Source organism: Anolis carolinensis, chromosome 3 (assembly GCF_035594765.1).
Source record: "Anolis carolinensis isolate JA03-04 chromosome 3, rAnoCar3.1.pri, whole genome shotgun sequence".
In the NCBI taxonomy this organism is placed as follows: Eukaryota; Metazoa; Chordata; class Lepidosauria; order Squamata; family Dactyloidae; genus Anolis; species Anolis carolinensis.
In genome coordinates, this window is record NC_085843.1 from 243,375,302 (window position 1) to 243,402,476 (window position 27,175).

Here is a 27,175-nt window from a genome sequence, read left to right on the forward strand (position 1 = left end):
TTATATATGTATGTTGACTTGGATTATTTTTATAATATTATGAGCCGCTTTGAGTCCTGTTTAGAGAGAAAAGGGGGAAACAAATAAAGATTTATTATTATTATTATTATTATTATTATTATTATTATTATTATTATTATTATTATTATTATTATTAGATATACAGGATTATGGTCTAGATCTGGGCTGCTGTTACTTTGGAAATATGCAGGGGTTGCTGAGTAATGTTTGTGCCTCAAGCTTAATAATGCTATATTTCTCTTTATTCCGCAGAAGGCGGCCGTTTCAAAATTTTCTCTACTGTCTGCAGTCACGGTGGCATCTGGGCGGCCCCGAGTATAGAGAGTGAGCAAAGCTTTAACGATGATCTCTATAATTTCGAACAGCCTAATCCTCCTCCCACAAGAATTGGCACTTCTTTAGAGCAAGAGCCATCAACTTCCCTCCAGTGTCAGGACTAGAGACATCTGTGCTCTCAACATCATCTTGGTCATCCTTAGCTGCTAATGAAAAGTTGCCACAAGGATATAAATTCTTTTACTATCTATATGTTGTGAATAAGTGGAATCATGCAAATCTCTATGCTCATTATGAGCAGCTATCACACCTACAGGCTCTAAGAACCAACCATGGAATTAAAAATCCATGCATTAGATTTTAAAGAGACAATACTAATAACTCCAGGACATCTAGCAGTCTGGGTGCTGGTGTTGCCAGTGGATATAACAAGCAACTACTCTCCTATTTGTGTATCATACATTGCGATTATATTCGTCGGGGCAGGCCCATTGTCTTTTAATAACAATTTGGTTGTAATTATTGGCCTAGATTACTTAAGTGGTAGGAATTATTTTTAATTTTAAATATTTTGTGGAAACACTGTATTTTTGTGCCTTTTTTACTGGCATACCAGACCATCATTTATTTATGGGGTCCATTTGAGATGACTGATGATGTGAACTAACTACATGATAAAGGTGTTCTAGAAAGGGTTTCTGATGGCCCCAGATTCTAGCTTCTTTCTGTTGTAAGAGATCATCTATTGCCAAATCATATTCATAGCCAAGAAGATGACATAAGCCAACAATAATCCTTTTCTTGACTTCTTGGGGCAGTTATGGTACTGAGGATTTTTGAGGTGATATCCAGCAGTTGATAAGTTCAATTATTGCTTATTAAGAGAAAAGAAAGGATTTCTAAGTATTTATTTCACTATTGTACTTTTAAGTGAATTCTCCTCAGAGGATCTTAATCAATTTTCATGTAAATTTTAAATTTTTTAGAACCTAGTCCTGTTGAGAGAAGCAGGCTTGGAAATACCCCCTAAATACTTTCATTTCTCTGGAAGCTATGTGAAATTTTGAATTTTATGACAGCAATAGCTATTTTTATAAATGCTCAGACTATTTTATAATTCCCTTTTGGTTTTTGAAACGGCATATTATTTTTTTCCTAAGTGAGTTGTACTATAGTACAACAGGATAATTTTTCAGTACTTCTATTTATGAATAACAGGAAATGTTTTGAAACAATTAGTGTGATTGTATTGGATTTTAAAAGTGTAGGCGTTTCAGTAATATATTCAGATATTTTTTAATTGAATATACTGATGGTTATTTTACTGGAATCGAATATAAATGCTTTATGTCTTCCATTTCTTGAAGGAAGATATGAATTTGTAGTGAAGAAAATATTGGAAAGAGTCATATGAGTTCCTTTTTCAAAACACAGGTGGGATGTTGACAATAATTTGATTAATATCTGATTAATATAATTTCAAATAGGTTTCTACAGTGCTCTGGTCCTTCTGCTTAGGAGGCATTGAATTTTAGAGAAATGTCTACTAATGATCATATTGTCCAAAATCCAAATGAGATATATTCCCTGAAATTACTGAAGAAAGGGTGGATACTTTTTCTGTTACTGGATGCTATTCCTTTGGAGCAAAACTATCTTTAGCTTACCAGGATTTGTCAACTAAACTTTTAACCTGAATGGCAAGCCACCTCACGGGTCTCGAATTTGTACTGTAGTCTGTATTTTAAAACATGGTAGCTTTTCTGATTGCCATGGTGTCTATCCTAATTGTTCCAAAGGGATACTAAATGTTTGTATCTTAACATGTGCCCATAAATCCTATCTTCCTATCAACTTGTGTGATTGTCCTACTCCTTTTTGTACCATAGTCCTTTTTTGCTTTGCAAACTTTCCAATCTGATTAGGAAACAACAGTTCTGTATAACATTTTTATCCTACCCCTTTTTCCCAAGTACCTTAAGGTAGGATAATGTGCCTTTCCCTCTCTCCTCCATCCTTTTGTATTTGCCCCTTGGCTTTAATTTGGGCTAGGCTTGGGTTAGAGAATTTCCTATCCAAGGGAAATATAATATTTTAATATTAAGGTCATGCCTATGAAGAAAAGAACACAAAGAAGATGATGTCGGAAGGTAATGCCTCTAGGACAGTGGTATCAAAATGCATTGTTTAATATAATGGGGGCAATTACTTTTTATTTACAGTATTTATATTCCGCCCTTCTCACCCTGAAGGGGACTTAGGGTGGATCACATTGCACACATATAAGGCAAACATTCAATGCCATAACATAGAACAGAGACAGGCACGGACTGGCCTCGAACTCATGACCTCTTGGTCAGAGTGATTTGTTGCAGCTGGCTGCTATCCAGCCTGTGCCACAGCCTGGCCCTTTTGTCATATTTTAGAAAGTATGAGTATTTTGATCCCATCTTATTCTGTTTTCTATAGCGTCTCTTTAAGGAGGGCAGATAATGTGGAGAAAATGCTGTGTGGCTGTATTCCCTCTCTGCTGTTGGTTAATTTTGCATGCTACGAAGTGTCAGTAGAAGGGGGGACGGGACCTCTTACTGCTCTCTTATTGAAGAAAAAACATATTTTACTTGGTTTTATTTACTTATTTCTAAAACACTGGACTTTCACAGAACTTTGGTGAAGTTTATCCACATAAAGATGAGAGGGAAGGATTTGAAGGCAGTGTCCTCTTCTCTGGGAAATATGAGGATATTTCTGTTATTATTATTGGCCACAGAGTGTACATCTCAATTCTAGCTGCCCCTCCCCTAAAAATAAAAATTCAATGATAAGTACTATACAGAATCATAATCCCCTATCTGCAAGTTTCTAGATTGGGAGTTAGATTGGAATGTCATGGTTATCAACTCACCTTGGCTTTCAACAATATTTTTTCTCCTGTCTTTGCCCCCCAAGCCAAACTCACATTGTCACCATATCCACAAGATTTGCATTTCCATTGCTGTTTACATATACAACCTGCTCATTCGTAGCTTGAAAGGTCCGTTCCTAGGCCCTTTGCTCCATGTAACTGATGAATTAAATTTAAGTCTACAAAAGCTTATGCTACCGCTTCTTTCCCTCTTTCTCAAAAAGATCCCTTTGCACACCCTATTTCTTTCAACCTATGCTTTAAATTGATTTCGTTGGATTTCAATAGGTAATTAAAATCAAATACCACAAGTAGTCTCCAGCAAGTTTAATACTTTTGATATTTATAATTGAGAGACTCAACCAGCGCTCAAGCAGCTGGAACTCTCAAGCAACTGGCAAAAGAATATTCATTAAAAATCCATGTGACGTTCACAAAACTGCTTTTATAATACAGAAAAATTGATCAGCCACTGCCAGAAGGGACACAAATGATCAGTCACTGCTAGAAGGGACAGAGAGTTTAATCTATGCTGACGATCGTGCAATTACTGCTCAAGCAGGGAGCTTTGACATGGTTGAACAGATGCATTCCAAGATTTCATGTGCTCTTACTACCTGTTAAAGGGAAAACCAGCTGATTCCTAATCCATCTAAAATGCAGACATGTGCTTTTCATCTGAAGAACAGACAAGCATCTCAAGCTCAGGATTACCTGGGAAGTAATTGCAGCACACCAAAATACCTGGGAGTTACTCTAGACAGTGCTCTGACATACAAGAAGCATTGCTTGACTATCAAGCGAAAAGTGGGTGCTATACGAAAGCTGACTGGCACAACTTGGGGATCACAATCAGATACAGTGAAGACATCTGTCCTTGCGTTTTGCTACTCTGCTGCTGAGTAGGCATGCGCAGTGTGGAACACATCTCACCACATTAAATCAGATATACCGCTTTATCACAGGATGTCTTATGTCCTACACCACTAGAGAAATTATACTGTTTAGCTAGCATTGCACCACCTGACATCCATTGGGAAGAAGCAGCCAGCAATGAAAGGACCAAGGCATTGACATCTCCAGCCCATCCTCTGTTGGGTTATCAGCCAGCATGTCAATGCTTAAATCAAGAAAGAGCTTCCTAAGATCTACAGAGATAGAAGAGTATTGAAGGAATTAGTGGAAGTTATTTCAGAACCACTAGCAATTATCTTTGAGAGTTCTTGGAGAACGGGAGAAGTCCCAGCAGATTGGAGGAGGGCGAATGTGGTCCCTATCTTCAAGAAGGGAAAAAAGAACGACCCAAACAATTACCGTCCGGTCAGCCTCACACCGATACCAGGCAAGATTCTGGAAAAGATCATCAAGGAAGTGGTCTGCGAACACTTAGAAACAAATGCGGTCATTGCTAATAGTCAACACGGATTTACCAAAAACAAGTCATGCCAGACTAATCTGATCTCTTTTTTCGATAGAGTTACGAGTTGGGTCGATACAGGGAATGCAGTGGATGTAGCCTACCTGGATTTTAGTAAGGCCTTCGACAAAGTCCCCCACGACCTTCTGGCAAACAAACTAGTAAAATGTGGGCTAGACAAAACTACGGTTAGGTGGATCTGTAATTGGCTAAGCGAACGAACCCAAAGGGTGCTCACCAATGCGTCATGTTCATCATGGAAAGAAGTGACAAGTGGAGTGCCGCAGGGCTCAGTCCTGGGCCCAGTTCTGTTCAACATCTTTATTAACGATTTAGACGAAGGGTTAGAAGGCACGATCATCAAGTTTGCAGACGACACCAAACTGGGAGGGATAGCTAACACTCCAGAAGACAGGAGCAGAATTCAAAACGATCTTGACAGACTAGAGAGATGGGCCGAAACTAACAAAATGAAGTTCAACAGGGACAAATGCAAGATACTTCACTTCGGCAGAAAAAATGGAAATCAAAGATACAGAATGGGGGACGCCTGGCTTGACAGCAGTGTGTGCGAAAAAGACCTTGGAGTCCTCGTGGACAACAAGTTAAACATGAGCCAACAATGTGATGCAGCAGCTAAAAAAGCCAACGGGATTCTGGCCTGCATCAATAGGGGAATAGCGTCTAGATCCAGGGAAGTCCTGCTCCCCCTCTATTCTGCCTTGGTCAGACCACACCTGGAATACTGTGTCCAATTCTGGGCACCACAGTTGAAGGGAGATGTTGACAAGCTGGAAAGCGTCTAGAGGAGGGCAACTAAAATGATCAAAGGTCTGGAGAACAAGCCCTATGAGGAGCGGCTTAAAGAACTAGGCATGTTTAGCCTGCAAAAGAGAAGGCTGAGAGGAGACATGATAGCCATGTACAAATACGTGAAGGGAAGTCATAGGGAGGAGGGAGCAAGCTTGTTTTCTGCTGCCCTGCAGACTAGGACACGGAACAATGGCTTCAAACTACAGGAAAGGAGATTCCACCTGAACATCAGGAAGAACTTCCTCACTGTGAGGGCTGTTCGACAGTGGAACACTCTCTCCCGGGCTGTGGTGGAGGCTCCTTCCTTGGAGGCTTTTAAGCAGAGGCTGGATGGCCATCTGTCGGGGGTGCTTTGAATGCGATTTCCTGCTTCTTGGCAGGGGGTTGGACTGGATGGCCCATGAGGTCTCTTCCAACTCTACTATTCTATGATTCTATGAGATACTTGCAGTAACACCTCAGCAAGCGAGAGTCCAAAAGTGGCAGGTAAAAAACCCAGAACCTCAATCAGTGGCTGAGACCGGATGAGAAATTCCTGGGCACACAGAAGACTGGGCGACTTGGAAGGCACTGAACGGACTGTACTCTGGCACCACGAGATATAGAGCCAACCTTAAGAAATGGGGCTACAAAGTGGAGTTTGCGACATGTGAGTGTGGATAAGAGCAAACTATAGACCACTTACTACAGCTGTTCTCAAACTGGGGTCCCCAGATGTTTTTTGGCCTGCAACTCCCAGAAATCCCAGCCAGTTTACCAGCTGTTGGGCTTTCTGGGAGTTGAAGGCCAAAAACATCTGGGGACCCCAGGTTGAGAACCACTGACTTACTACAATGCAGTCTGAGCCCTGGAGAGTTGAAGTCCAAAACATCTGGAGGGACCAGGTTTGCCCATGGCTGAAGCCTGTTTGATTCAGCTTGAATTGCCCTGAAATACTGAATTCTGGTTTGGTGAATCCCCAGCACTCTTGGGCAGAGAAGGCTCAAGGCCTTGTCAAGCTGCAGCTCCCAGGATACCATAACATTGAGCCACTGCAGTTCGAATGCATCAATTAATTCTACACTGCGCATGCGCCCTAAATTCGACGCTCGTGGCTTTAATGCTGCCCCTAGGCGGCGCTGTCCCTAAAGTGGAACGTTGCTTTCCGCTCCCGTTTCCGAGGGGAAGGGAGTCTGGGCGCACGGGTCCCCCTTCAGTCGGCGCCCTCAATGCAGCTAGAGAGGAAGCGCTGTAGGGATGGCGCTGGGACGCGTTTGCAGGCAGGTGAGTGTGACAGGGAGAGAAAGAGAGGCCGTTTTATCTTGAAACTATCCTGGGAGTTGCCCTGTTGTTGAGGCAGGAGCAGCATTAGTCAGGGAAGGCTGCAGGCCTTGTACAACTTCAACTATAATTCCATCGCATTGAGCCAAGGCAGTGAGGCCTGTATTAATGCTCCAGTGTAGTTGCCTTTCTTTCTTTCCCATGTTATTGCGAACTGAGACATACAATAATAGAGTTGGAAGAGACCACACAGACAATTCTTGTCCAATCTCTTGCCATGCAGGAAAATCACAAAGTATCCCGGACAGATGGCCATCCAGCCTCTGTTTAAAAGTTTCCAAGGAGGGAGTTTCCACCACACTCTGAGGCAGAGAGTTCCACTGCTGAACAGCTTGTACAGCCAGGAAATTGTTCCTAATGTTTATTATTATTTATTTATTTACAACGTTTCTACCCCACCCTTCTCACCCGAGGGGATTCAGGGCAGCTTACAGCAACCGGCAAAATTCAATCCCAAACAGATCAATAAAAACAGCAACACATCTAAAACCATTAACAATAATCCATAAAATACATTAATCAAGCTTAAAACATATAGTTAATGTTCAAGTGGAATCTCCTTGCCTGAATCCATGCAAAAGATCACCAAAAACCCACACCTCCAAACATAGCCATACAGGTTGCATATTCCTCATCCTAAATGTTTGGTTGATGATGGCTGAAAGTAAGGTGGAGCTGAAGAGCATTATAACCAAGGTGAAAAAAGAAAGTGCAAAAGCTGGGTTGCAGTTAAACATCAAGAAAACCAAGATGATGGCAACCAGGCTGACTGATAACGGCCAAAGAGAGGGAAAATTTGGAGGCAGTGACAGATTGCCTAGGTGCAAAGATTACTGCAGACTGCATCCAGGAAATCAGAAGATGTTAACTTCTTTGGAGGAGAGCAATGACCAGTCTCGATCCCGTAGTAAACTATGGGTGCGAGAGCTGGGCCATAAGGAAGGCTGAATGAAGGAAGATAGATTCTTTTGAACTGTGGTGTTGGAGGAAAATTCTGAGAGTGCCTTGGACAGCAAGAAGATCCAACCAGTCCATCCTCCAGGAAATAATGCCCGGCTGCTCACTGGAGGGAATGATATTAGAGGCAAAGCTGAAGTACTTTGGCCATATAATGGGAAGACAGGAAAGCTTGGAGAAGAGAATGATGCTGGGGATGCCCATGGTACCAATAAGATCAGGTGTGTTGGCATTGAGCACAACAAAAGTAACAATTTCTGTTTTGTGTATAGGATTTATCTTTTTAAAATGTTCTTTGAAGTACAGTACAACCCACATGTCCATTGAAGATATATTTCCATACTTTACACAGATATATGAAACTGCAGATGATAGCAAACTTTCTTAAAATCAAGGACTTCTGGTCTAATAATACCACATTTCATGCTGGACGATCTAGAAAATGTCTACAAAGGACGTATTATGTAGAGGAGAATGAATGGAACCATGGGTATCTGTCCTACATCTGTCCTGCAGATACAGTAGTTGTACTGTACTAACTGAATAACTGAAGTACTGGTATTTTATGTTTAAATTCCTTCATCTGTCACAACAGATAAGAGCCAACACCAGGATCATATCATAGGGTACTCCCCCATTTTTGGAGATATATCCATAACATTATACTTTTACCACATAGATTAAAAAACCCAATTGATTATGAGATACATGGTGTTTGAACTGTCACTATTATGTCATAATTTATTTTAAATGTGTGTATTAACATATTTGCTCCCCTATAGAAATGTCTTCATTGTGTGTTTCCTAGAAATGATATAGTCTTGTTAGACAGACAGTGAATACCAGTCCTTATACAGGTGTAGTGATAGGGTAGGGTTTTTGTTTGTTTGTTTGCTCGTTTGTCCAAAACCTTTGAGCTGCAACTTTTTTTGGCAGAAATCTCTGTGCTGCACAATTATTTTTAATAATATGTGTTTTTATGTCTTATTTCTGTAGATTTTACAGAAGCACAGTTACATGCCTTTGGCCTGTCTCCATATCCAGTCATCCTTGAAAGCATCACACATTGAGTCTCCGTGTTCTCTTCAACACCTGAGATACAGATTGACAAGTACCAATTCTGCTGAACAAAGTGAAGCAAGCTTCCCCCTTGGTAGCCCTAAAGCAGATAGCAGTGAAGCTATCACTTCTTCCCCTGTGGTTCACAAGAAATCAGCTGATGTGGACTACTTGAAGCTAGGGAAGGTGACTCATTCATTCCTGGACATGGGGTTCAGTCCTTCTCAGATAACAGACTTGTTCAGCTTGCAGCCCAGACTGCCACCTCAAATCAGATTGTCTGTAGTTTCGGAGCTTCTCCTCCTGGGTTTAAACACTGACTCTTTATTGAAGGCCCTGCAGAAAAAACCTGAATTGTTGAAAATGCCAGCAAATCGCCTGAGGGACCGTGCAGATCTTTTGAGGAAACTTGGCATTCAGGAAGGTAATGTTTTCTCTCTGCTGTGCAGTCACAATGTATTTAATGGTTTTCCAGCACCATACTTGGTTTTTGAGACTGAATTTATTTGTATTATGTGAACATAAACCTTTATTATTCAGATGGACATGGTAGAAGAGAATAGGTGCTATCCAGGAACAGTTCTGATCAGTGATAGGAAAATCACAGTTACTTCCCACTTCTGTTTTTAAATTCAAACAACTGAAAACATCACAGTGGTTGGATGGCCTTTCAAAGAAGGGTTGGAGCCTGCTTTAAAAATCAGTCCCTGTATCATTTGGAAGAAAACTTTAGAAGAAAGCTATTTCCTTCTTCTGTTGCTATGATGCATGGAAGGGTTGAGGATAGTATATGAAATAATAAAAATAGATTATCGGGAATGTCATTCTTCCTATTGCAGGAGGTAATAAATGCTGGCTTTGAAATACTTGTTAATTCTTATGATGCCTGAACAGACATTTCAAATAATATCTTGGAAAATTTGCCATCTCTTGATCAAAATTACTAACATACCTGTGGTACTCCTTGGGATGTGTGGATTTCGCACTGAAATGTCCACATAACTGAGAAATAAGAGCAGATTACACCAGTTTTAATATGGCTTCTGGAAAAGCCATATTACGTGCTTAGATTTTATTTATTTCGTGTCAAAAGCATTGCATAATAAGTAAGTTTAAAAGCGATAAGATAAAGGAATCTCAAACAGCTAAATAGTTTTTAGATCAAAAGTGGGCAACAGCAATTGCATTGTCCGTAGCTTTAAAAAACTCCTTCTCCGTGCATGAGGCAGGGCATTGTGGGCAAGCATACATATGAGGAGTTGTTTGTTCTGCTCCACAGTCACACAAGGTGGAGGATTCCTCCAGGTAGTGCCATCTTGCCAGGTTGTCTTTTGATCTGCCCACTCCGCTTCTCAGTCTATTTAAGGACTTCCAAGTTGCCCATTCTTGGTTTGCCCCTGGAGGCAGACCCTCATGGGGAGGCCATCCAGTTAGGATTGCCTGGTTTAACTGCCCAGAGGGACACCCTTGCTGTTGATGGGGGAACATCAAGAGGAGTGGCGGTTCTCATGAAGCTCCTCTTTGACCTGAGTCTACTGGGAGGAGGCTGATACGTGCTTAGATGAAGGGAAGTAATAGTACCACTCTGCTTTGGTTAGACCTCATACGGAATACCGTGTCCAGTTCTGGGTATCACAATTTACGAATGATATTGACAAGCTGGAATGTGTCAAAAGGTCTAAAAGCCCAGCCCTTTTTGGAGCAGCTTGTTGAGCTGAGGATGTTTAGTTTAGAGTAAAGAAGTTTGAGAGGGGAACATTATAGCCATGTTTAAATATGTAAAAGGATGTCATATTAAGGAGGAAGAAGTTTGTTTTCTGCTGCTCTAGAGACTAGGACATGGAACAATGGATATAAATTTCAGGAAAAGATTCCATCTAAATATTAGGAAGAATTTCCTGGTTGTAAGAGCTGTTTGACAGTGGAATATGTAGTGGAGTCTCCTTCTCTGGAGATTTTTAGGCAGAGGCTGGGTGGTCATCTGTCAGGACTGCTTTTTGTATTCCTGCATGATGGGGTTGGACCTTGTGGTCTCTTCCAACTATATGATTCCATATGTGTGTCATTTTATATTTGACAGAGGGGTTGAACCATGTGGCAGTCCATTTTCCAAGTATCTTCACATTGCCGCAAAAAAAGATTGAAGCTCTAGAACATCTCCTCAGAGAAAAATGCCTCTTCACAGTGGAACAAGTATCAAAAATTTTACAGACGTGTCCAGATATGCTGCTAGAGGAACTAAGTGACGTGGAATACAAATTCCAGGTAAAGCATGTTGCATAATATTTTTTCAAACACTGTTTTGTTAATGTGTTTAATAGTATTCGTTTTCCATCCATGGCGTAAGTCTCCAGAGTGGATTAGCTAGCTTATATTTTTAGTGCCTGAGTATGTATTTTCAGATGCCAGTACAACCTATTTATTGTACAGATCACCTGTTGTTTAATATGAGATTTTGACTTGATTGTGCTTTTAAAATATCTTTAAAACTTCCACTCATTTCCAGACACTAACAGAGACTATAATAGCCTTTATACTTTTCATTTCATTTGTTTGTTGTTGGAATCTGCCACCTGAACTTCAGGAAATTTATCCTTTAAATTTCCTTTGCCATCTACTATTTGTTTCTCTCTCAGTTTGCATATTTTAGGATGGGAGTTAAACAAAGAGAAATACTGAATTCTGGTTTCTTCCAAGCATCACTAACTGAAATAAAGAACCGAGTCATCTTCTTGGAGCGCTTGGGACTTTATCAAACTCCTGACAAGAAAGGACAAACTCTGATTGTCAATCCCAAACTGAAAGGCATAATCAGAGCTTCTGAAAATGACTTTGTGACTAGAATAGCATGTTCTACAATGGAAGAATATGAGATATTTAAGAAATTACTAGTGCGTGAAGAAGAGCAGAATTGGGAAAAGGAAGAAGCAATGAAAATTGAACTGTTGGATTTGGAAAATGACGATGAAGCGTCTGATACAGAATAAGGACATGAAATAAAATCTTACATGCCTTGTACTAGTGAAATCTGTTTGAATATCTTACTATTTTTGTGGATCGAATGCATGAAACTTGGACATAAGAAATGGAAGGTAGTCATTCCACAGAAGATTTAATTTTGAAGTTAAGCCTGGTTACAGTCAACTAAGTAGCTACACAAAAGTAATATAACCAGGAAAGTTCGACTGCTCTAATTTCCATATAATCCCCCCCCAAATGTTACAAAATTCTTAAGAAAAACCAAAAGTAAAATGTGATTCAGTTTCCAATATTCATAACTTGATTCTGGATAAGCATGCTGACCTGGCATGAATCTGAGACCTGGTTGGATGAGGCTGAAGGGACAATGTGCTCCCCTTTGGCTACCAAAGTTCTCTGTTCAGCAGCAGGCGAGACCTATGGGCTGGGGAAGCAAAATTTCAGTAGTTTTTTGAAAATTCCATCTCCCTGACCATTTGCCCCATATTGCAGTTTTCTGGGTTTGGGTATGTTTGCCTGAAGCAGTGGCACATTAGGGATTCTATTGGTGTTCCACTCTCCCTTCCTTAGCTAGCTAGGATGATCTCAGAGTTGGTGGCAGAATCTTTCCAGCTTGTATGTAGTGCTGGGGGATTTCAACATCCATGCTGAGGCTGCTGTCAAGAGGGGCTCAGTACCTCATGCCTGCTAAGTCAACAATGGGTCTGTCCTAAGTGGCATTTCATAGAATCATAGTGGCTCTACTCAAGCTGCTTTGGACCTTGTTTCCTGTAGTGAATGGGGTGAATGTGATCTGGAAGTGGTTACACTCTAGTTCTGCCTCTGCTGATGCCACCCTGCAAAATCTTACCTCTTGAACATCCCAGCTAAAGCATTTCTAAACTGCTGCAGAGTGGAGTATTGAGAAATAACTGCAGATTTGCGTCACAGGTGCATAGAGAGGCAGCTGGGCTTATGAGGTAGTTTTGGGGGGTCGCATTTGTTCATCAAGGGCCATAAACATGAATTCCAAAAGTTACAAGTTTGGCTTATGTAAATATTGAAGGGGATGCCAGCTGTTTAATTATATTGTAACTAAGCAAGGAATAAACATTTCACTTTATATTTCATAATCTTTGCTTAGCCACTGAGTCTTCAGTATATGTCTTAATACCATGATCATTGCTACAATATATTTGTATTTCCTTTGTTTTTATGATGATTGTTTTCACCATTTTCTCTGTTGTTTCAGAGCATGTGGAACTGGTTTTCTTTTTGGTGCGTTTCTGACGTTAGCTATCACATTCCACAACCCTCTGAAATATGTATGACATGTATACATCAGTTTAAGACACTGAACTTTTGAGCCAACTTCTGGAACCCAGTAATTCTGAAAGAAAACAGGCTGGTTTTAAATAAATTGGATTTTTAATCTAAAATGCAAGACAAAATAACTTTGACAGAATAAAATCTTTCTTAGTTTATTGCTGCATTACATATGCCTCATTCTGGCTATAGAATACTGGCTTGATATAGACTCTGTTCTACTTTAGATTGTACCTGGGGAGAAACCAATTTCAATGAGTGACTGACAAACTGGCTACAAAGAACTCTTATTTTTTAAAAACTTGTATTGGACTTGAAATAGTATACTATTACCACCCTTCCACCCACTTTTTGTAAAAGACATGCCCCGAGCCAGTTATACTGGATCAGTTTACTTGAAGTGCTTGTGAGTAGGATCTCCAGAGAAAGGTTGCATTATCACACTTCTAGCCATGTTGTTCCATTCCTTCTTCGCTTCCAGCATTGTGTGACAACTGGCCTTGTTCAGATCTTATTGCACTGTTTTTTTGTTTTTCCCGTTTTAGTTTTGCAAGCCTTTGCCTGCTGATACCTGTTCTCTTTGTGTGAGTGATGCTGTTTAACTAAATAAGCAGCAGCACTCACAGTGTGAACATAAGAAACAAGGATATAACAACATATTTCTTTTTGCTGCTAGGATGTGAATGTACAGATTTCTCTTAGGCTGATTTGTTTTAAAGTGGAACAGTAAAAGATAGGCTTCTTTGACAAAGCAGCATAATTCAAAACAAGTTACAAACTATGCCTAATGTAGAATATCATCCTTAATGTAGTACCTCTGTATCATCCTAGCAATCTACCTGAGGTGTCTTTAAGAACGCCTCTTCTGATCCTGCTCTTTATTGTTCTCCCCCAATGAGTAATCCACATTCCACAGTGCTCCATTAAATGCCACTAGGGAAAATTCAAAGATTTAGTGTCAATTCTCCTCTTACATTTCCCCATCTATCTCAAAATAGTCATCCTTTTAGGATTATAGAAAGAGGACCACATTTTAAAAATCCTTAGTTGATAACACTCCCCAAAACTTGTCAAAATTATAATTAGCACCTAAGAATGAGTTTGAAGAATTTGGTGGCTTTTCATAATGCAGTTATATAGAGCCATTTTGTGCTACTTCTGGGAAGTGAAGGTTGACATTTTTTTCCTGCTGGGAAGGATACTGTTTTATGGAATGCTCCCCTTTCATGGCAAAAAAACTATATTTACAACTCTTAAAGTCTTCAAGGAAAAGGATTCCAGGAAACAGGGTTGATTTTCTGCAATAGTCAAATGGCCTGCGAGAGCCTCATTGCTACTGAAGGAATAGTAGTCTAAAACTATAAATGAACCCTGGCTGTATTAATTTATAAAATATACAGTATGTATATTAACACAATCTTATGTTTAACTAGTCATACAATCTCAAAAACTAAGAAACAATAATGCTCCTTGAGTGGTGGGCCATCCGTAGTTACTGTAGGCAACATGTATCTGGGAAGACGAATGGAGAAAATCTGATGTTTCACACTTTTTTTCTCCAGTGGCAGCCCAAGATGATGTTTTACTCATCTAAGAAGCAGAGACAAAGTAGAAGGGTTTCAAACAGGTCTGCTAATCAATGCATGGTGTTCCCTCGGTTCTATAAATCAGCTTGGCTAGAGGCTTCACTAAATTTCTGTTTTGATATTTTAAAAAGAAGGTGGATGTAGACTCACTAGCATAACTTTTGAAATATTATTTTGCTAGCAGTGGCGCAACATGACTGGCTGTCAAATTTCATGTTTCTTCATTAACAACTAGTTTTGCCAATGGGCAATATTTTAAACCTGTAATTGGCTTTGATCACAAAATATTAATGGCAGTGGGGTTCTCCTGTTTGGTTGTAATCCAGAACAGAGGTGGCTTCATCCCCTTCACCCAGACTACTTTTTCATTCAAGGTGGCCCATTAACCTCAGACTACACAACCAGTATCTCCGTTATCATTAAGCCTGAGCTAGATTCTTGCTGCATGTAGCCCACAAAGCACTGCAGTCCTGAGAGATTTTTAACTCATTCTGTACAAAAATGTTCATGTGCTATGAAGAAAAGGCATCTGAAAAGGCAAGCAAGTCCTTATGATCTTGCCAAAGAGAGGGAGATACGGCTCTCTGGTGAACACCTCTTGAACAAGACAAAGGGGAACGGGTCCATAGCTCATGCTAGTACAGTCTCCCCTGCTTCTTTTTCAATTCAGTTTGTAGAAATGCTGAAGGCTTTGGTTCCTATGAAGAAAAACAAATAAATCATGAAGACAATTGTGCACATACATATAAACACTGATAAAGCTATTTCTCTTCATTTCAATCCAAAAACACCTGTGTTTTGCTTAGAGTTTTATGCTTGTCTGCACAGATTTCTGCGGCTACCCCTTGCTAGGGAAGGCAACCTGTGATTGCAGTTTTGTAGCCAAGGAAAGAGAGTTGATGCTCCCCTCTGTGACCTCTGGAAGAATGCTGGCCCGCTGCGTAAGTACATGCTTGGAATTTGCCTTTGGGTTATGGAAATACTTCTTCCTTCAATCGTCTCAAAGTGGCATATGCTGCCATTTTTTATGTTATGGACAGTTACCTATGTTACGGCAGAATCAGCAAGTGGATTTAGTACCTATCTTTGCTTAGAGTTGAAATGTGTATCACACAAGATTGCTTAAACCCCAAAGGAAGTAAAAAGCTGCTGAAGATTTCTGTTGGTACAACTTTGAGACCAACAAGTAAGACATTGAAATGGCTGCAATGAAGTACTCCTTTTCTGCTATAGATTGAGGCAGAGCTTTCAAAGGAAAGCTGCTTTCCATTAGTAGTATTAGAATAAGGTGCCTCTGGCAGTTTATTTCTCTGCTTAATGTGTGCAGGGAAAATTGGCTGGAGAACACATTTATAATTTTGAATGGTTGGAAATACAACATGCCTGTGAAGAAGGAGGTGTCCTCCAGGATTTTTGGGATGTTGCTTATCTAATAATGTCTGACCTTTCTGATACTGGAGACTGCCAATGTCTTCTTGTAATAAAAGGATTCTAATATTTTCCTGTTTCACTCTCCCACTGAAGAGAGCTACAAAACAGCCTCTTTTCAAACTAGACCCTTTATATCACCTTTTAATCCTCCTTAAAAAGGGGGATGTAGCTGTAACCCCATGTTGCAGATAGAGAACACCCACCATATCCCTAACTGGGAAGAATGACAAAAGGAGCACAGCACAGGGAATAAAATAAGGACATACTCCAGCAACTTTTTTGCGGGGAGCCCTCATTCCACCTACTTTCTAGTAGAGATACTTACGATAAGGCTTCAGTGTCTAGTACTTTGTTTTCTGAAACAAGACAAAAATCAATGCATGAAACAAACAAGACATTGCTACTTGTTTTGCAACATTTTTATGTTTAGGAACCCCACTGTGCTAACTACTTAGCTCCCAGAATAGAATTTTACTTCTACAGGATTCATGTAGAAGCAATATTATTGACTGAGGCTCCCAGTGGGAGTCTTATTGTTGTGTTTTTAACGTCATGAGCCGCTTTGAGCCTCATTTAAGACAGGCAAGTAGAGTATAAATAAAATATAACAACAACAATAATGTGTTTCACATAGTTATAGTACAAGTTATAAGTCTTGGGCGGATAACGTAATCCAAGGTAAGTAGCTATAGTTCTGCAACCTTAGAGCTCAATCCTTACCTATGAAGATGGCCAAGGGCTAGCAATGCTATTGCAAGACCAAATAGAGATGTGTTGATTCCAGGCCCTGCCCAAACTTTGGCAACTTACCTAGACTACTGTTGCCATTGTTAGAGTATCTAGGGCTGTCTCTTGATTGGAGGAAGTTTGAATATGCTTTAACTCAGATTTCAGCCGTTCTGTCAGTAGATCAGCAAAAGAGCAATTCTGCCAGCAGCAGAAGATTGTGCCTTATCTCCAACCCCTACACCTGGCACACCTTTGAGTGAGGATTCCACTACTAAGTACCTAAGCTAGGAGACCTCTTCCCAAATTAAAATTTAGTTGATATAAACATTGGATGGTTTTAGCTATCTTAAAGAACCAGTCCACTAAGAAATAGCGATTTCCCCCAGATTTTCCGTACACTGTTTGCTTTCCATAAAACTGCCAAAGGTGTATTACCTGCTGACTGCCTTATTCGTAACAGTGCTCTCACAGCTCTCCTTGTAGCAGACATCCTGGTGCACTTTGTAGACCCTCTTGTATCTATCACAACAAAACATGTGGAGAACAGGCATGATGTAAATATGTTTTTGCCATGATGGAATATTCTGTAAATTGTGATCCACATGGACATGGCTTGAGCCTTTTTAAGTTTCACTAGCACTCCTACTTTGAAAAGAGAAACTTCCACGACACATTAAAAATATGTCCTCAACCTCTTAGGTACCCCAATATTAAACCTCACTATAACTATTATCCTATCATAACTTAGTAGTTAATGGACATAATTCCTGTCCATTATATCCAAAGCTTTTGCATTATGTATATAGCATTCTAGAAGGTAGCCATAAAACTTTGAACTGTAACCATTTTTAGTAAGTCTGCAATTCTATTTTGATGATACATTTCTATGAGGATTGTAGGCATAGGAATGCATCACTGCTTGCTTTTGAAAGAAAGCGCATCATAGGACGATACCCTGTACTGATGTGGTATCAGATCCTTTTTTCAAAAAAACTGCAATCTACTGTTGGAGTCCTATACAACCACTGCGTACTACATAGTACCATAACAATAGGGTTCTATTCCATTTATTGAGAAACATCTGTCTCCTGTGAATGATCTCCAGCACAACAACTAGAAAAAAGACCCCCATCACAATCCCCTCAAGCCACAGATTGTGGGAGTGAGTTTTAATGCACAAAAGTATTTAAAACCTCTATGTTTATAATACCTGTTTGAAACATAAATGAATTTCATGTTTGAACGTGGGTCCCATCTTCATGATACCTTATGTATATGAAAGTATTCCAAAATAAAAAACCCAACCCTGAAGCATGAAACACTTCTGGTCCTAAGCATTTCATATAAGGGATACTCATCCTGTACAAGAAGACAGTCTTTTTATTAGCTCATAATGAAATGAACCCAATTAAGAGCCATGCACCATTTCTATCCACGTTAGATTGGATGCATTCACTTCTAGGAAACAGTTATGGAATACAACAAGAGTTGCAATAATTCTGATAATTAGGTGGAGGAGTGAATATAAATCAATTTGATAAGATTAATAGGCTACTACGGTGTGTTATTCTCAAGGCTTCTTGGCACCCAAGGCATCTATTCATCTAGGTTAAGGCTAATTTGATATCTGAAAAAAAAAGATATTTAAGATAATACTTACAGATAATGACAAACACCTCCTTCCCAGACTGGAAAGGATTTGGATTCTGAGTAGAGCCGAGTACAAGACTGAGGCACTTTCTTGCAGGCTGGAGAGACAATGGGTTGGTAGGGAAGACATTTCGCTGTTATAAGCATTGTAATGAATCAGGGTCTTTGGACATCATTTTAAATTCATATAATGTATCTGTGCATTTACATCTAGCCACTAAGTATATGACTATGACTGGGAAAAAATGGATACTAGGGGACCTTTATCAATTTAGTAGTCCTCAGCATTTATACATCCAGATATTTTGAATTTCAGCTCCTCAAGGCCTCAGCTAGCATGGACAATGGGTATGGAATGTGGGAGATGTTTGGGAAGGATAAAGGTTGAGAACCACTGCTTTAGGAAGCAACTCAAATGGCTAATGCAAGACATGTTACTGCAGTTGGTTTCTTGTGGCAAAGTTCAGAAACCTTGGAATATGAAAAGGCATTTGTTCAATGTGTCATGAAAAAAAAAGTGCTCTTCCATCATGGGCTGCAATAGGACAGTTGGCTCAACCCACTGTCATAGCACATACAACACCTGGATTGACCTGGAGTGAATGGCCCTGAGTCTCCTTCAGGGTTGAGAAGGGTGGTATAGAAATACTGCAAACGAACAAATAAAATAATCTGAGGAGAGACAGCAGTGACTTCTTCAGCCTCTATTTCCAACTGCACCAGCACTTGCCAGCATTCAGTAGTGGAAGCAAACTCTGTCACTGTTTACTCCTGCCATGCAGATGTTCTTCTTATGCTTCCCTATTTTTCCCTCTATAGTGCAGCTGTTCCATTAAATAAGACTTGCAGTAGTTCAAACCTGGCTTGTGTTTTAACTTTTTTTTAAAAGTACTATTGCTATGGAAATGAGCAGCTATGAAAGCAGGACTGAATTTTAAATTTGGATGAATGTACTGGAGACATTTGAAAGATGTCTAAATTGGAGCAGGGCTCCTATGAAGTGCACTGAATTCTAAAGCTTTAGTAGTTATTCAGATCTGGAAGGACATTAACAAATCAGACAATATGCATGCATAATCAACACACTTATCTGGAAAATTATCATGGGGGACAGTTTTATGGCTGACAGTTGAAGGGCTCTGAAATCTTAGAGCTTGGGGAGAAGGATTTTGAAACAATATGCAATATACAGTATGGCGGTTTCAGTGATCAATAGTCGCCTATAGGAGGGTTTTTTTTTAGTAGGTTCCATGTTACATTGTAATGAAGCGGGTTGAATTTTATTTTTGCTTGTTAAACCTTTCATCTCTCTCATAAAGGGCTGAATTTACATTCTGATCCTTTTTTGTGAATAGTATGTTTTCTCATAGTATTGCGCAGAAAGTTCAGATTCTTGTTACTCACTTAGTTCACATTGTCGGCCCTTGAATCCAGGATTACAGTCGCAATGGTACGTATCTGAGTCGGCAACACAAGTCCCCCCATTTTTGCAGTAGTTTACAGAACAGTTCTGCCTGTCACCTGGTGAAGAAGAAGGACAACTGTCAGATATTTAAAGCTTAGTGTGTACTGCAGTTAAAATATTATCATGCACCTTAAAGCTGATTCCAGTTCACGGAAACCCTAACAGATGTTTTTGGGGGCAAGATTTATCCAGAGTTTGCCATAGCCTTCTTCTGAGACTGAGAGAGCGATTTGCCCAAGATCAACCAGTAAGTTTCCATGGCCCAGAGCAGAAATTTTAATCCTGATCTGACACAGAATTTGATCTCTGTTCAGCCATGGAAATCCACTGTGTGATCTTGGGTAAATCACAATCTGTAAGCCCCAGAAGTCCAACACTTAAAGGCAACAATGAATCTGTTGGATTCTATGGAAATCTTCCTTAGTGGCTTATTGTATGTACATGTTACACTGCACCTGCATACACAATTGCATGTAGATTGGTCCAGATGTTTCCCAGAATATCTATCTGAGTTCATTCCTAATTTGTACCCAGGTACAAGAATACTCTTAAATTCGAGATCAAGCATGCAGCTGTATCTGGTTATGAAAAATTACATCTGTGTGTGAATAATTCATATTCATTGTATGTAAGGCTGTCTATATCTTACTTGGAGCACAATTCTTTTGTCACTTATAGCTTTTCAAACAGAAACCTTTTCACCTGAGATGAAAGTTGGTGTTTGAAGAAACTAAAAGCATCAAACCTTCATTTAAATTGGGTTCAACCTTGCGGAATAAGTTACTGTCTCCTTCCTAGGAAAATGAGTATACAAAATGCACACCAGCATATCTGTTTTGTTACATGTATATCATAATACAGAGATTGGCTACTTGAAGCAAGACTGACATAAGCCAAGGAGAGAGACATTTTACTGATGACATCTCATTTTGAAATTCCTGCCCCATGGATATTGGCTAGAATTTTTCCATGATGTATGCAGATGAAACTCCTTGTAAACACGCTATACAGGACTGATGTCAGTTCACCCACAACATCTATATATAAAAGAGTAATGGTGTCCCCCCCCCACTCCCGCCACTAAACAACAAAAGTACAAGCCCCAGAACCTAGAAATTTGGCAGCACAATCCACCATCCTTGCTCCCAGGGTCCGACAACAAAAAGAAAAGAAAAATAAAGTTCTAATTAAAGGGAGAGGAATAATTGTTTTTATCCAATTGCTGCCAGTTAGAAGGCTAAGCTCCGCCCACTTGGTCTCCTAGCAACCCACTCAGCCCAGGGGACAGGCAGAGTTAGGCCTCACTTAGGCCTCTTCCACACTGCCTATAAAATACAGATTATCTGATTTGAACTGGATTATATTGCAGTGTAGACTCAAGGCCCTTCCACACAGCTATATAAACCATTTATAATCTTATATTATCTGCTTTGAACTGGATTATCTTGAGTCCACACGGCCATATAATCCACTTCAGTGTGCATTTTATTCAGCTGTGTAGAAGGGGCCTCATATAATCCACTTCTAAGCAGATAATATAAGATTATAAATATACAGTAGAGTCTCACTTATCCAACGTAAACATCCCTGCAGAACGTTGAATAACTGAGTATGTTGGATAATAAGAAGGGATTCAGGAAAAGCCTATTAAACATCACATTCCCTCACGACCCTATCTGCTGCCAAACTGCCATACGTATCTATGCCAGGCATCCTCAGAGATTAGGAGATCTGTTTGAAAACAGACAAGTGGGATGTTTACTTCTATCTCAGCAATGATATCCAGGATGGGACAACTCTTATCTGTCTGAGGCGACTGTGAATGTTCCACTTGCCCACCTTGATTACCATTGAATGCCCTTCCACCTTCAAGGCCTGCCTACTTCCTCCTTTGGAGGGGGGATCCTTTGTTGGAAGATGTTTGCTGGCCCTCAGTACATCATTTCTGGAATTCCCCAATTGCTCAGTGCTGTTCTTTAGTTAACTCTCCTGATTTCACAGATTTTTTTTAATACTGGGAGCCATATTTTGTTCATTCCAGGCAGGCAGGAACCATCCAGGCTTTGACGCTACAAGGCTATTCAGTGCCAATTCCAACATTCACACTTGCCTAAAGCAAACAACAGTCCTTTCTTCCACCTTAGTCATTCCACAGATATATAAACCCTACTTCCTTTCGTTACAACACATTTCACAACCTCTGAGGATGCCTGCCATACACGCAGGCGAAACATCAGGAGAGAATACGTTTGGAACATGACCAGGCAGACCACAGAACTCAGAGCAGCCCAATACAAAGAGAAACAAAAATAATAAAATAAATACAAAAAACAAATAAAAAACAAAACAAAATAATACAATTAAAAAAACATAAATAAAAATAATATAATCAAATAATAAAATATAATACATACAAATAAAATATAATAATAAAAACACAAATAATAAAAAAGAATAAAAAATAAAATAAATACAAATACTGTAATACAATAAAAATAATGAAAACACTAAATTTTTTTTAAAAAACTAAAAAATTAATACAATAAAATACTATAATAACAAAATAACTAAAAACAATACAAGAAAATAATAAAATATAATAAATAAAAAAGATAAGCTACAATAAAATTAATTAAAAATACAAATAATGTCAAATAAAAATTCCACAACAATTTTTAACCAATACCACCACCACTTTGCCACGGCAATGCATGGCCGGGCACAGCTAGTATACTATATAATCAGAATGGCCAAAAACTGCTTCTTCTAAAATCCTATCCTCTACAATCACAATTTCTTCTGCATTTGTCACACTAATAATAATAATAATAATAATAATAATAATAATAATAATAATAATAATAATAATCTTTATTTATACCCCGCCACCATCTCCCCAACGGGGATTCGGGGTGGCTTACATGGGGCCATGCCCAGAACAATACAATATAACAGAATATAAATAGAACAACAAATCATAACACATTGAACAATACAATAAATGATAATATACACTACATTACACAAAATCAGAAGAACAGTAAAACAAGGGCGGGCCACATGAACACTAAGTTAAAACTCGGGGTGAGAAAAGAAATAAGAATAAAAGCCACAGAGAACAGGGTCATAAAGTAGTGGTGCAATCTGGAGGACAGATATTGGAGGAGAGCAGCAGAGGGGATGTATGTAGTAATTACTCTCCAAAAGCACAACGGAAGAGCCATGTTTTCAGGTCTTTCTTAAAGGCTGCTAATGTGGGGGCTTGCCTAATCTCACCGGGCAGTGAGTTTCACAATCGGGGGCCCACAGCAGAGAAGGCCCTTCTTTGATCCTGTTTGGGTTACTTAAGACTAGAGTGGGTGGCCTTGCACAGTCTCATGTATCTCTCACAGAGATGCTATTCATCCTCTCTTCAGACATACTTTCTTTCTTGGTGCTCTCTGATTCTGGTAGCTGCAATGCCAGGTTAGCCTTGGTTGACTCCTCTGGGTGTTCTTCCACTTTCGTGGGAGCATCAGGTTCTAGAGAGAAGCAACCAACAGAGTTAGCCCAAGGACTTTTGCCTGGGTAGGAAACAATGCAAGCGTGGAGACTGAAGGACACCTACGTGTTCTTACAGTGACGGCTTTACTTGGTGAGTTGTTGAATTTTGTGGTGATCCTCCCTCTGCCATCCACTAGCTCTGTAAACCTTTAAAAGGAAAATACTTGGATGTTCCTCATTTGTGATGCAACGCCAGTTTGAAGTCATGAGTTCAGAGTTCAGCATCTTATGAACCATGTCTACCCAGCTTATGTTTATTTTTATTGGCAACGAAGAGCCTTTCTTTACCTGGGTGCTAGAGAAGGTTCCTCAGGGATGTTGTGATCTGCAAGCAGATGCAGCTCTCGCAGAAATGCTGGTGGGACTCGGTTTCTTAGCACACGAGGAGGCCCTGTTTGGCTCCGGCGTCTTTCTGGGGCACCGTCCTTCTGCACTGCAAGCCAGGAAGAGTGAGGTTTAATGGAATTGAGTGCGGGCAATTTATTCCACAAACTGCAACACTGGTTCTTAGTTTGCTTCCAAGTCAAAACTGGCATTCACCTATAAAACCCTAAACAGGGAACACTGACATGAATCTTCCCATGAATTAAGATATATTTGGCCTATCTCCAGATATATCTCACATTTCATTTAGAAAGGAGGAAATGTTAATAGAAACAAGGAGGATGTAAATCAGATCATAATTTTAGTGCTGCAAGTGCAATGATATTAAACCCTACTTTGGTGCTGTGTTCCCAACGGAAATTCCACTACTCAAATAAAAGCATCACTGGGTGGGCATTTTCAAAGACAAAATTGAGCAGGGTAAAATCTTCTGAGTCCACAATTTCCAGCAGATTCAGCAATTCTACCACCACCACCCCAAATCTTGGCTGATAGGAAAGATTTAAATGGTAGTAAATGCAACTTCTATCTGTTAAAACCAAGACACACTAAATACAAAGCGATGAGCAAGATATCTGCTAATAGGAGGACCTTTCTGGTTTTATAGTTGCTTGTGTTTTGTTGAATCACAATTCTAGAACATGAGAAGGCAAAAAGGGAAATCTGAACTCCTGCTAAGCAAATGCCATTCTCCTTGCATCATCAAAACTTGGGAAAAGTTCTTATTCATGGCTATAGGCCATGTCGACTGAAGTGTTCTGGGAACTTTAACTGAAAAAAGCAACTTTTCCAAGCTCTGCTCCTCAGAAAAAGTGATGCTGGGCCAATGAAAAAGTAAACACAGATCATGACATGATGAATACACTGAACATACCACTGTAGCATGAATTTCCATACACCCTATCATGATTTTATAATTCTATTATATCAGAACAGTAAAGAAGCAAGTAGCTTTCTGGGTGAGCTTAGCAGAGATAGCCATTTTCACTTACAGGGTGTAATGTAGAGATGGGCAGGTTCGCTAGTCAATTGTCCTTGATCTGTGTTTTGGACAGCCTTCACAGATAAGCGATACCTTTGACCTGGGTTCAGGTCACGCACTGTGTAGGAAGACAACTTTCCATTGGGCACGTAGCGGCTCTTCCCAACCTGGCCAGTCGTGACATTGATGATGTATCCATCACTAGACCCCACTAGGGGCTGTTCCCAGACCATCTGGACAGAGGTGGCTGTGACTCTGGATGCAGTGAGGTTTCTAGGAGGAAGAGGCCCTGTTCAGGGAACAGATGGACATTAGATGAGGAATTTCTTCAAACTATTCTCTAATTTCTCCTTCAACTGGAGAATTATTATTAGTTGAAGGAGTTGGCCCCTCAGGAAAGATGTGGAACATTCTCCAAGTTAAAAGGAAACCTTTTTATCTCATTGATCAGAGATAAGATACCATGCAGAACTGAACTGTGCTTGCAGCCAAAAGGGCTGTTCCATGGAATGAAGTTGTGTTTTGTAGTCAGGAAAGTTGTCACACTCAATTGATCTATTCTTTGCAAATAGCAAAGCAATTGCATTGTGATTTACTTTGCTTGTAATGGTTTCACAAAAATATGTAGACCTCTGAATGCTGGTTGCTCTTTTGGAGGGTAGTTTCAGAATTTAGCAAGAATTTTCTAAGAAAGTTTTAGAAACCTCAGAAACAGATGTTGCTGTTGCAGTTGTACAATAGCAACAACAACAACAAATTAAAATGAACAATGCCTCTAGGAAGATGAAGAGGAAAGTATTTTAATGCCACTGAAAAACATGGCTAAGGAAGTTTTTGTCAGAAACTGAATTTTTGAACTGACATCTATACAGGTCTTTTCCTTCAGCATCTGGTCAAAGCTCTATGTTTTGAACAATGTGCTTAAGCCCTAAGTATTGTATTACATGCTGTATATTTAAATAAAATCCATTGTTTTAGTGGGTTCACAGAGAACAAAGTTAGAAATGCAAGAACCAGGAGGAAGACATTTTTGTCAAACTCACGAGTCCAGACATAGACGGGTCCTGTGGTAAAGCTCTCAGTGGGATGGTCTTCTGTGCTAAGGCCACTCAAGGTCCACATGTGGATAAGATACTTCTGTCCTGGCTGAAGGTCTCTGTTGGAAAGAGTGTTCAATATGTTGGGGGAATTTTAGTCAGATTCTGTGATTTCAGAACAAAGAACAGGCTATGCCTTATTGACTGTTGCTGAGTCAGACTTGCATAAACTATCCACTCAGAGAAATGTGGACAAATATATACTGCATACAGAGAGCTGTTGAGTAGATGAGGAAAATACCTGAAAACATGTCAATTCTAAATTCCTTACTGACCTGACCAAGCCGCAACTTTCTTTCTAATTTGAGGAGTCGCAAGTTGTATTTCAGTGGAAGTATTTGAAAAAGGTTTTAGACAGTGTGAGGGTGTCTATTTAAGGCTTCCTGAAAATCAAAGCTTTACTTCCTCTGGCCCGACATATCCACCAGATTTCAGTGGTTGAGAGAAATGACCTAGAAATACAGACTGGAATTCTCCATGGGGTGTTTGGTTAAGTTTGGATAACTAACACCTCTTAGCCTGACTCCACCAAAGCACTTTACTGGACATCAGCCACGCTGGAGCCCCTAGATGGCATAGTGGACTAAGTGACTTGAAGGCTGGGCTGCTGACCTGAAAGCTGCCAGGTTCGAATCCCACCCGGGGAGAGTGCGGATGAGCTCCCTCTATCAGCTCCAGCTCCATGCGGGGACATGAGAGAAGCCTCCCACAAGGATGGTAAAAACATCGAAACATCTGGGCGTCCCCTGGGCAACGTCCTTGCAGACGGCCAATTCTTTCACTCCAGAAGCAACTCAAATTGCTCTTGACACGAAAAAAAAAATCAGCCACGTTGAGAAATGGAGACCATTTCTGCTAGCTTTTGAGGTGCAAGCAGATGAGATTTCCCTCTTCCAAGCAAGGTTGTGGCCCTCAGAAGCAGACCTCTGTTATAGGTCCTCACTTCAGCCTTGTTGATTGATGGAAAAAGGGCTGGAAAAATCACCAAATGACACACCAATCAACAGAAGAACTGATCACTTTCTCTTGGTGTGACTGATGCCTGGTAAAATAGATGCAGGGGGTCAGATGCAATAATGACAATAGTGTCACAGTTGTGGATACAGATTAGTTATGGATATGTAATATCAGGTCAAACACCCATCAATATGATACTGAATTCTAGGTACAGTGGACCTCAGTATTTGTTTGGTTTGGTTCCAGGACTCTTCATAGATATCAAAATTTGTGGACGCTCAAGTTTTATTATATACAAT

At 39.9% G+C, this 27,175-nt stretch overlaps 3 protein-coding genes across 9 annotated transcripts in view; 2 read left to right on the forward strand and 1 right to left on the reverse strand.

Moving 5' to 3' along the window:
- pask (PAS domain containing serine/threonine kinase) overlaps positions 1 to 2,151 on the forward strand; it is a 34,453-nt gene extending 32,302 nt beyond the window's left edge. For all 3 annotated transcript variants that reach the window (XM_062976519.1, XM_062976520.1, XM_062976518.1), the window contains exon 19: positions 274 to 2,151. In XM_062976519.1, the coding sequence (XP_062832589.1) occupies positions 274 to 461 (188 nt within the window). In that variant the 3' untranslated portion in view covers positions 462 to 2,151. The remainder of the gene's footprint in view (positions 1 to 273) is intronic.
- Positions 2,152 to 6,551: 4,400 nt separating this feature from the next.
- mterf4 (mitochondrial transcription termination factor 4) overlaps positions 6,552 to 27,175 on the forward strand; it is a 45,330-nt gene continuing 24,706 nt past the window's right edge. Inside the window, exons 1-4 of one of the 3 annotated variants that reach the window (XR_010004704.1) lie at positions 6,552 to 6,695; positions 8,706 to 9,192; positions 10,849 to 11,033; positions 15,467 to 15,579. Coding sequence is in view for 2 of the 3 variants with exons in the window: in XM_003218312.4 (XP_003218360.2) it covers positions 6,669 to 6,695; positions 8,706 to 9,192; positions 10,849 to 11,033; positions 11,405 to 11,755 (1,050 nt within the window). In the remaining variant the exon portion in view is untranslated. Of the gene's footprint in view, positions 6,696 to 6,724; positions 7,931 to 8,705; positions 9,193 to 10,848; positions 11,034 to 11,404; positions 13,211 to 15,466; positions 15,580 to 27,175 lie in introns of those variants that run through there. The other 2 variants (XM_003218312.4, XM_062976529.1) reach the window with 2 other exon arrangements.
- Positions 13,133 to 27,175, reverse strand: part of sned1 (sushi, nidogen and EGF like domains 1) — a 69,096-nt gene continuing 55,053 nt past the window's right edge. For all 3 annotated transcript variants that reach the window (XM_062976528.1, XM_008106328.3, XM_008106327.3), the window contains 10 exons: positions 25,866 to 25,978; positions 24,833 to 25,111; positions 23,745 to 23,889; positions 23,521 to 23,603; positions 23,336 to 23,434; positions 19,853 to 19,969; positions 18,459 to 18,546; positions 17,234 to 17,317; positions 16,395 to 16,425; positions 13,133 to 15,336 (listed from right to left, as the gene is read on the reverse strand). In XM_062976528.1, coding sequence (XP_062832598.1) covers positions 16,404 to 16,425; positions 17,234 to 17,317; positions 18,459 to 18,546; positions 19,853 to 19,969; positions 23,336 to 23,434; positions 23,521 to 23,603; positions 23,745 to 23,889; positions 24,833 to 25,111; positions 25,866 to 25,978 — 1,030 coding nt within the window. In that variant the 3' untranslated portion in view covers positions 13,133 to 15,336; positions 16,395 to 16,403. The remainder of the gene's footprint in view (positions 15,337 to 16,394; positions 16,426 to 17,233; positions 17,318 to 18,458; positions 18,547 to 19,852; positions 19,970 to 23,335; positions 23,435 to 23,520; positions 23,604 to 23,744; positions 23,890 to 24,832; positions 25,112 to 25,865; positions 25,979 to 27,175) is intronic.